Raw genomic sequence first — 9,980 nt, forward strand, 5'->3', positions numbered from 1 at the left:
GGATGTGTTGGGAGAGGGTAAATGGCAATCGGGACTTTCCATATAAGGATCTAGGAGCGCGGCTGCACATATGGAGTTTTTAGGCTCTGTGGAACATTCAGTTACTACTAGTGCTTAAATAAATGAGCATACCACTACCACTACCACTTAGGGCTTGTACTACAATGGTTCTATCGTAGAAATGCCACATAAAATAAATTATGAGGTGGAGGAGAGAGAGAGATCATAAGAAAAAGGCTTGTAGAGATGACCTCTTAGCACAACATATCTCACAACCATTGTAGACATCTCTAAATTACATGCAGAACTTAAGATAAGAATATCTTATCAACCATTGTACATGCCCCTTATCATCATGTTGACCAACAAGCTGACTGAATATAGTCCCCTATGTTTAGGCAGCTAGCACAAGCGGCGATGATGACAAAACTCCAGTCTGCCAAATCTCAATGAACTGCAGCAGCGAGAATAACTCTATGTCCATGGCTTTATAAAAGTCATAGGTGAAGCTATCCAGCCCTGGACTCCTGTTGTTTGGAGAATACTGTACTTAATAGCCCATAAATCTTCTTCCCACATAAACACTGTGCAAAGGTCTGATAAATGAATTTGCTCTGCCTGCACATAGACTGACAGAAGGTTGACAGTAGGCGAGCAGGAGGATGAGCGCCCAAAGATATTCTGATAGTAATCCATGGCAATTCTCAGCTTGTCAGAAATCTCGAAATGCTCCACCCCACCCTCTTTACTAGCTTGATTCCGAAAAAATTCCTTTTAGCATGATAATTGCTGCGGCACCAATTAAGCTTGGACCTCTGTTTCCAGTACATGGGCTGCCATTTGAGTAATGACTCCAACTTCCTTGTTGCGTGCACACGGAGAAGAAACTCAGAGTCAGATAAATGCCTCCTTTCTTCCACCGCATTGAGGCAATCAGGCACCAACTTATTGTTTGAGATCAGCAGGTGCAGGTTTCCTTTCCTGTTCGCCCATTGCCGCAGAGCCGCGTGCAATCCTCGGAATTTAAAGCTGTGCTTGGACCAACAATCAGCAGACCTCCCGTGGTGCACCATTTGTGAAATTGCCATGATCATTGTCTTTCAACTAACTCTATTATTTTCTCCACAATCATGTTAGGAAGCTCATCATTTGACAAATGGCATTCTCTGTGAGTTTCTTTAAACAAGTTCCTGCACCTGAGATCATATGTTCAACACCAGATGAGACCTCTTGTAGTGCACCATTTGTGAAATTGCCATGACTATCCATTTCCTTATTTTGGAACATGTGGTCATTTCTCAAGTTGGTAGAGGTCTCCTCCCATGAGATTTGGGTGTCCTCTACTGACACTGGTTGACCCGTGATGTTAGTTTCAATTGCTCTATTTGGATTTTTCTTCTTCTTCTTTAGGGTCCTTAATTTTCCATAGATGAACCCCGCAAGCTCTTCATTGCACTCACAGTTCAAGCTTTTTCTAGCAAGGGCAAGTGACTCTGGCAGCACGCCAACACCACAGAAAATAATTAAAGAACGTTCACATATTTGATAAATATAAATATGAAAATAACAAATACAAGAACTTTGTGGGTGTCTTACCAAGGCTATGATGAACGCGTGCAGTATGCCCAGTGGCTCTGGAATAACTGTTCAAACAACTGTTCAGCCATAGCTCCTACATTATGTTGCATTTGCAAAGTATACAAGATGCTCATTAGTCAGGTAAGCATGAAAACACAGTGCTAGAGCAAAGCAAAAGAAAAGTTTACAAATAATATCGGGAATTTTTTCCATATTCCAGTACTAAATCATTGTTTCACGCAGATGCCAAGAATGTATAATCATTAGGAATATCAGATTAAATTACGAAAGTGCAACAGAGCATGTCTGAACTGCAGACAGACAGATTTAGCAGCTCTTTTCTACGTTAGAATATTTTTTCCCTGATCTCAGTCCTCAAGACAGGCAAATATAAAAGCTCTTGAGAACATACCAGAATTGGGGTGTTAATACATAAAACTCTTCTACGGTGCAACTTTTAACCTTGTCAAGGTGAGTCAGACAAGCTTTAAATATTTACTCTTGAGTTGTGACTTACGTGAGACTTGAGGGTAAGTGTCGACTTATAGCCTACCTGACATATATAATATCTGATTACTAGTTACTAGTTACTCCATTTGTCCATGACTAACTTGTCAGGATTATGTCTGAAGTTTACTGAAGTAATCGACACCTGCAATGTTCCAGCGCTTTAGAGGTCCCAGTCGACATCGATCTTGCATCGGCAGCTCTCCTCGAAAGATACCAGTTCGAAAATGGGTTTTATCCTTGGCTGTGATCAGGAATCCGGCGCTTCAGAGACTCCCGGAGGTCGCTGCTCAACGCCCAGCAACAGCCTGATTGCTCTTTTCTTCTTTCTTCTGTTTTTACTTGCTACCTGAATGTAATGGCTATAAAACTCCCTTTGTCCTTTCATTTGAATCATGTTGTTGAACTGGGTTAAACCCTAGCCGCCAGAGGCGTGCTTTACCCTATGTGCCCCTTCCAAGTAATAAAAACCCTAAACTCAAGTGCATGTTCCACTGAAAGTTCTCTGAATGTTAAGTTTCAGTCTTAGAATAGTTCTGTTCTTGACATAACTGCACTTTAAAATATTTGCCAGATGTAGTTGTGGGCACAAACTGGCAGTCAATTTAGACATTTTTTTTATATAAGTTTCATTTAGGCACAAGGCAAGATTCAGTTTAGGGATTTTTGTTTTGTGTTTTCGCATGCAGATAATAACGAGTCTGTACACTTTGTGTAACCTTCTGTACATTAGCAGAATGGATTCTAAGCATAAAAAGTGACTTCGATGCATCCTGACAATAGCATGCCATGATGAAAGAAAAAGAAAAACGAGGAAGTAGCAGAACTAAGAAAATTCATACCAGCAATTTTAGGGCCATAATTAGTTGTGACAAGTCTTGCTTATTAGTTGGAACTTGGAAGTGAAGATTCTTGGTTGTGCTTATCCTTTTTTCCACCCCTTCAGAACAAAATTGCATCAGAACAATCTAATATGCATATCTGCAGCAGAATGTATATTCTGTGATCATGATCATGATACCTAATTTTCGTTGTGTGTCATCCAGTGGTTGAAGAGCAGGACTCGATGTAGAATACTTTTCAGGCAACAACATACCATCGTGCTTGTTGTCAGGTGAACCTTTTGAAGATGGACTTGTGATTTCGCCAACCTTTCTACGCTTCCTCTGGTCAGCGCGAACTTTGGCTGGTTCTTCTATGTTCTGCAAGATTTTATGGCTTGATTCGGGAGGTTCACATATATAGCTCCAACACGAACGGTCCTCAAAGAAGGTCAGCAGTGAATGAGTCCGACTCGAGTTCGTGAGTCAATGTCATGGCAAGAGAGCGAATTCGACTATCCACACATTTTCCCTCTAGTAAATTTAACCAGAAATTAGATGGATCTCCATCCAATCCACACATTTCCTCTTTTTCATCTATTACATTAATCTTTCTGGGTAAAATTTCCAGCTGATATTAGCTTCTGATATGGATGTACAGTCGATTTTGGTGCCGCCCACAACATTTGTGGTTTATTTTGTCAAGAGCTCTGAAATTACTTTATCCATAAAGTTGTCTCTTTCAGAGCTTTTACTTGCACAGTCGTTATGCTGAAGCTCATCAAGTCTACTAGTCTAGTGAAGAAATATGAATACATGATGCACCGCAACTGATCCAGGAATGGCTTACGCTATGTGTTATCCTTGAAGTAGTTATCACTTATCAGTAAGCATGCCCTGTTTTGCAAGCACAAACCACTTCTCCTCCTTTGTGAAAGGAGTGTATAAGCAAAAAATGCTTGGATACTTGAGTTGTGACTCTATTTTGATTCTTTGAAAGCCTTTTGATCATTTAGTGGGTTCCAGTTACTATTATATATAATAATGGCATCGACAAATGACAGCTCTATACTTGGGAGTTATGCACTTGTCATCTAAAGACAGCAGATGAGCCCTTGAAGGCGAGCAATGTACGGATTGTATGTATAAAAGGCGCAAGATGAAGCCCTCAGAAATTCGATTGAATATATTTTACCATGAGGACTGTGTCAACATTAAATGAGGATGAAGAAGTTCAAAAGGAATGCAAGTATCAGTTTCATCAGGAGCTAGCAACGACTAAGGTAGCATGCAAAAAAAAAAAGGGCAACCTGGTGCATGTAGCTCCCGCTTGCGCAGGGTCCAGGGAAGGGTCCGACCACTTTGGGTCTATAGTACGCAGCCTTTCCTTACATTTCTGTAAGAGGCTGTTTCCAGGACTTGAACCCATGACCTCATGGTCACAAGGCAGCAGCTTTACCACTGCGCCAAGGCTCCCCTTCTAAGGTAGCATGCAACAGATTCAAAAAAACAGGGGACATACAATAGCAGGAAAAAAACATATAGTTACAAAAAGAACAAGGAAACCTTTATTGGGTGGCAGAGCGAAATCTTCATTGTGCAGTACACATTTTCAAAATTCAACACCCTGCTGTTGGTTCATGCAGATATGAATCTCACGGACACTTCCCCTCTGCAAGCTGCTGCATAGTCTTCAGCAAGGTGCGGTGCAGATTTCTTGTGAGGGCATATGAACTTGTCCATAAATACCTTCTCGCTGATCACGATTGTATTATAGTAGTCCCGGTCATGATTTAGCAATCCATTTTCCTTGAGAAACTTTACAACGTAGTACCGGGGTCTGATCCTGCCCTCCAAGCTGTACATGAGCATTGCTGGACGAAAAGCAATGTATGCAGGTTCCAACCCCACCTCGGAGATGAGGAACTCGGACCTGCGCTGCAGCGATTCTTTGGCCTTCAGCAGCACCGCCGGAGCCTTAGAAACAGCAATGCCCACCTCGGCATCCGACCACCGGAACATCTTCTTCAAGTGCTCGACCTTGGCGGTGATTTTCTCCTGGGTGAGGAATGCGACAGCTTGCAGCGCTTGCCCGAACATCCCCGATCCACGGGGCACACCGAGCCCTTCGGCGCACGCCACTATCGCCCGGACGCGCTCCGGGTTATTGCCGAGCAGCCATGGCACACGGTTGCACAGCCTGACAATATCGCAAGCACCTAGCCCGCACTCCCGCAGGAAGGCGACGTTGGGCTTGATGACCCGGTCGAGGTCGCATCCGAGGAGATTGGGGCTGTGCTTGAGCACCCGGAGGAGGTCCTCGTAGGAGCCGAAGAGGAAGAGGAAGTAGGCCAGCCTCGAGGCGACGGATCTGCCGCGGAAGAACTCGCCGGCGAGCGAGACGAGCCGCGCGACTCCGGGACGCGAGAGGCCGAGGCCGGCGAGCCCGACGGCGACGGGAGCCAGGGTCCTCTCCACGCTTGCGCAGAGGAACTTGGGGTCCTTGGCGACGAGCGCTGCGACGTGGGCGGTGGAGAGGCCGAGACCGGCGAGGAAGGAGCGGACGGCGTCGGGATTGGCTGGCGACTTGAGGTGGGAGAGCTTCGTGGAGGCCTTGAGCGCCTGCGCTCGGGTGAGGCCGCAGGTGGCGACGAGGTAGTCCTCCACGGCGAAGCTGGGGCCTGGGGATGCGGCGGGCGCGGCGGCGGAGATGAGACGGTGGAGTGGGGAGGTGGAGGCAGAGGTACGAGGGAGCAGCTGGGTGAGGATGCACTTGTGGAGGCGGAGCATGGTGTGCTGGTGTAGGCGGCGGCGCGGTGGCGGTGGCGCCGGCGGCGAGGGGGAGCGGGCAGTGTGGATTTGCGTGGTCTGGTTGACTGGCTCGACCTTGAGCTGACCAAGTGGCCCCTCCCGTCAGTGTCTCCCGCATCTGAAAATGGGCTGGAATAGAGCGACTCACATCTACAAAAACTCAGATTTTTCCCTTTTTTGCAAGCAAAATACTCATAGTAAAATGTGAAGAATTTGGGATGGACCCAACAAAACAAGGATGCCGTTGCATCTAGCAATTCAATGGCAAAGATACTTATAGGTAACATTGTTCGTTGAACAGAATACCACTAGAGTTTCGTAATATGTTATGAGTTTAATTTCTCAAGTTTGAATTTGTTCATCTGCTTCCAACCTTCTATGGGATCGAAAGAACAAATAATAGTACGAGCCCTGAGTCGCCTAGCTCGACCACCCACAGCACACATCTGCATCACCACAGCGAGCATGCGTCTAAAAAGGACATTGTTGAGCTTGAGCACCTGAATGCGATGAAGAACGTCAACAAACAGAATGCGGGGGAAAAGGTTGCACATGTATGGAAGCTGAACTAGCTGGTGATGTTTGACTGCAACTAGCTTCATCTTGCTACTTGATTTGTCCATCGTGATATGTAGGATCATCATGAACTTGCAAAGCAGAGCACGGGCGAATGGCGACGGCTTTGAAGAATGGTGTGGTGATGATGAACACTGATCGGTCGAGCCCCATTAGGGCAGCCATAATGTTGGTTGCAAGGAGGACATAAGCAAAATGGAGCCCTTATGCTAGCTTTATATATTGTGGAGGTTGATCTTAAGAGAATCTTCTTAAGGGTAGCCACAAGCTTAGGTATCTTCAATGTGGACGTAAGGTTGGTCTTAAGGCTTCTAAAGCCTACATTGAAGAGTGGGTCTTAAGCATAGTTTTAAATAACGGCCTATCTCGAGACTATAACGGCGCTTTACCGTTTGGAGGGGCATCCCACTAAGTTGTTTAGTTCCATTTAGCGTGTTGTAGCATTGGTTTATCACACTAGCAATTCGACTGTTATTTTCCATAGCCCACTATTTTAAAACTTTGGTCATAAGCTTAAAAACGCAAGACCGGGCCTTGGCACAAAGACCATCTCATCCCTCTCCTTAGTCCACATGCATGATTGCACAAAATATTCAAAAATTTGAATAATGGCCCATGAATTTGAAAAAGTTAATTAGGGTCGACTTTAGGTTTTCTACAACCGGACGTTAACAAATTCCCATCTGCCCATAACCGCGGGCACGGCTTTCGAAAGTTCAATCCCTGCAGGGGTGTCCCAACTTAGCCCATCACAAGCTCTCACGGTCAACGAAGGAATAGACCTCCACCCGAGACGTTCCGATCAGACTCGGTATCCTGGTACAACAAGACATTTCGACAGGGTAAAACTAAAGCAGCAACACCGCCCGAATGTGCCGACAAATCCCGATAGGAGCTGCACATATCTCTTTCTCAGGGCACACTCAGATGAGACATCCTACGAGTAAAACCAACCCTCAAGTTGCCTCGAGGTGGCCCCACAGTCTACTCGGTCGGACCAACACTCAGAGGAGCACTGGCTCGGTGGGGGTTAAAATAAAGATGACCCTTGAGTCTGCAGAACCCAAGGGAAAGAAAAGGCTAGGTGGCGAATGGTAAAACCAATGTTGGCATTGCTGGAAGAGCTTTACTTAAGGCGAACTGTCAAGGGGTTCTCATTATAGCCCAACCGCGTAAGGGACGCAAAATCCGGGAACATAACACCGATATGACAGAAACTAGGGCGGCAAGAGTGGAACAAAACACCAGGCATAAGGTCGAGCCTTCCATCCTTTACCAAGTATATAGGTGCATTGATTAAATAAGATATATTGTGATATCCCAACAAGTAAACATGTTCCAACAAGGAACAACATCTCCATGTTCCAACAAGGAACAAACTTCAATCTTCACCTGCAACTAACAAAGCTATAAGAGGGGCTGAGCAAAGCGGTAACATAGCCAATCAACGGTTTGCTAGGACAAGGTGGGTTAGGGGCTTGGTTCAACAATATAGGAGGCATGATAAGCAAGTGGTAGGTATCACAGAATAGGCATAGCAAAAGAGCGAGCAACTAAGCAAGCAAAGATAGAAGTGATTTCGAGGGTATGGTCATCTTGCCTGAAATCCCGCAAGGAAGAAGAACGAGTCCATGAAGAAGATAAACGGACGTAGTCGAATGGGTCCTCACAAACGCAACGTTAACGGAACCAACCCGAAGAAGCAAACACCGGAAAAGAGCACACAACATAGTAAACAACCAACACATGAATATGGTATGATATGCGGGATGCGGTATGCGATGCATATGCATGATTGGACAAGGAATACATGAACCTGGCCTCAACTTGGAAAACCAAGTGTGCCACTGGAAAGATGAGATGAAATCGCTAGAAAACGATATAAAGATCACCGGAAACGGAGTTACGGTTTGGAAATGGCAAGCGGTTCAAATATGACTCCGGTCTGCGATTTACAACAAGTAGGCATCTAAATGCAATAAGATGAACATGCTACAGCACCCAAACATGACAACAAAATACATGGCAGGGATGCATTCATGATGCTTAACAAAAGTCTAGCACTGAGCTACGGCCAATTCATCCATTAACAGGTTCAAACAAGCATGGCAAAAACGCAAATGGTAAACAGATCTCAGACTTAGTGAAATTAACACTTGTCTGGAATTTCAGACCAAGTAGCTCTCTTCGGAGCAACAAAACAACATGCTACAGGACCTGAACATGACAAAGTAAAACATGGCATGGAGCTACTCAAATAGATTAACAAAAGTCCCTTAGTGACCTTGAGCCAAAAGGGATCAGAAAATATACTAACAAGCACGCGAACATAGCAAAAACATAATCAGTTTTCAGACTTAGTGCAAACTGGAGCATGCTGAAATATAACTCAAGTAGGCATGTTTACGAGATCGATGCGCTCACTACGGTGCAAGTCATGACAAGACAAGCATACATCCATCAATAAGGCACAAAATTCAAGCTATACATGGAAAGAACAATAGCATAGCATGCACGGATCAACTACAACATCACCGGCAAAATTGCAAACAAGTTGACAATCTGCCCAGATTCACAAAGTAGCAAAAGTAGAGCTCGATTGACTCAAGCTAGGGTGCTCCATAATTGCAAACAAAGACATGGATGGATAGAGCACTACAATATTAACAAAACTCCTTTACTGATCATCCTCAAAAGAGGCACAGATCACTAGGAAACAACATGAACATATGACATCATGAGATAAACAGATCAAGGACTTAGTGGAAATGCTAAGTCCCTGAAAACAGAATTACCAAGTGCACAACTTTGCAAGCTTGCACTAGACACCACACACATCACAAAAATACATGGGTTGCACCTCTGGAAAGATGACGAAACCCTTAACAAAACATATGTAGAGCATCAGGGCATATCATGCACACAATAATCATGGCAAAAATGACAAATGTCTAATATGGAGTAGCAGATCTGACAATTAACTCAAGTAACCCTCTTCTAACAGCATTTCGGGCATCAAGATGAACTCAAATGAAAATGATGCAATGGAATGAAATGATGTACTCTGTGAGATGAACATTTTGATATGCTATATGCACAAATCGGAGTTACGGATGCAAAGTTATGAGGCCACGAACATAAGCACTTGGATCTAGGATTCTCGGGACTTAGTGAAAATTATACCTCCGGAAAAAGTCAAACCGGGACGAGGTGGTACGGGACGGAGGGATCCGGATCTGGGCGAGGGTGTTTGGATCGGGGAAGTGGTGGATCTGGTCCAGGTTGGCGCGGATGACGAGGACGACCGTGGAGCTCGCCGGAGTTGGGGAAGATGGCCGCGAGGTGATGAGGCGATGCGGCCGGGGTGGCCGGAGCTGCTGCACCGGCGAGGTGCTCTGTGGCGGCGCACGCACGGAAGCCGAGAGCGGCGGCGCGGCGCGGCGCAACGGCGGCGAGGGAGCTCGGCTCCGGCGGCTGTCGGGACGGCGCAAGGCGGCGCCGGCGATGGTGGCGGCTCGGGCAAGCAGGCGCGGGGAGGCGAGAACCCCGGGCGGCGGCGGCGACCGACAGGCGGCGGCGCGAGGAGATGGGCCCCGCGGGCCTGATCCGGGCCGCGCGGGCCGGCGGCAGGGCTGAGGAGAGAGAGAGCGGCTGGGCTGAGGTGGCGCGACGCGGTGGACACGTCCA

At 46.0% G+C, this 9,980-nt stretch overlaps 1 protein-coding gene across 1 annotated transcript; it reads right to left on the reverse strand.

Moving 5' to 3' along the window:
* Positions 1 to 226: 226 nt before the first annotated feature.
* LOC119295130 (transcription termination factor MTERF15, mitochondrial-like) lies at positions 227 to 5,816 on the reverse strand. Its single transcript, XM_037573469.1, has 4 exons — positions 3,107 to 5,816; positions 2,928 to 3,025; positions 1,597 to 1,672; positions 227 to 1,493 (listed from the first exon to the last, which is right to left on the reverse strand). The coding sequence occupies exon 1, from the start codon at positions 5,694 to 5,696 to the stop codon at positions 4,545 to 4,547; it is 1,152 nt and encodes a 383-aa protein (XP_037429366.1). The 5' UTR covers positions 5,697 to 5,816; the 3' UTR covers positions 227 to 1,493; positions 1,597 to 1,672; positions 2,928 to 3,025; positions 3,107 to 4,544.
* Positions 5,817 to 9,980: the final 4,164 nt, after the last annotated feature.

The sequence above is a fragment of the Triticum dicoccoides genome, chromosome 1A (assembly GCF_002162155.2).
Source record: "Triticum dicoccoides isolate Atlit2015 ecotype Zavitan chromosome 1A, WEW_v2.0, whole genome shotgun sequence".
In the NCBI taxonomy this organism is placed as follows: Eukaryota; Viridiplantae; Streptophyta; class Magnoliopsida; order Poales; family Poaceae; genus Triticum; species Triticum dicoccoides.

Excerpts from the sequence above, each read along its gene's own strand:
- LOC119295130 (XM_037573469.1), bottom strand. The coding sequence starts at position 5,696 with ATGCTCCGCCTCCACAAGTGCATCCTCACCCAGCTGCTCCCTCGTACC.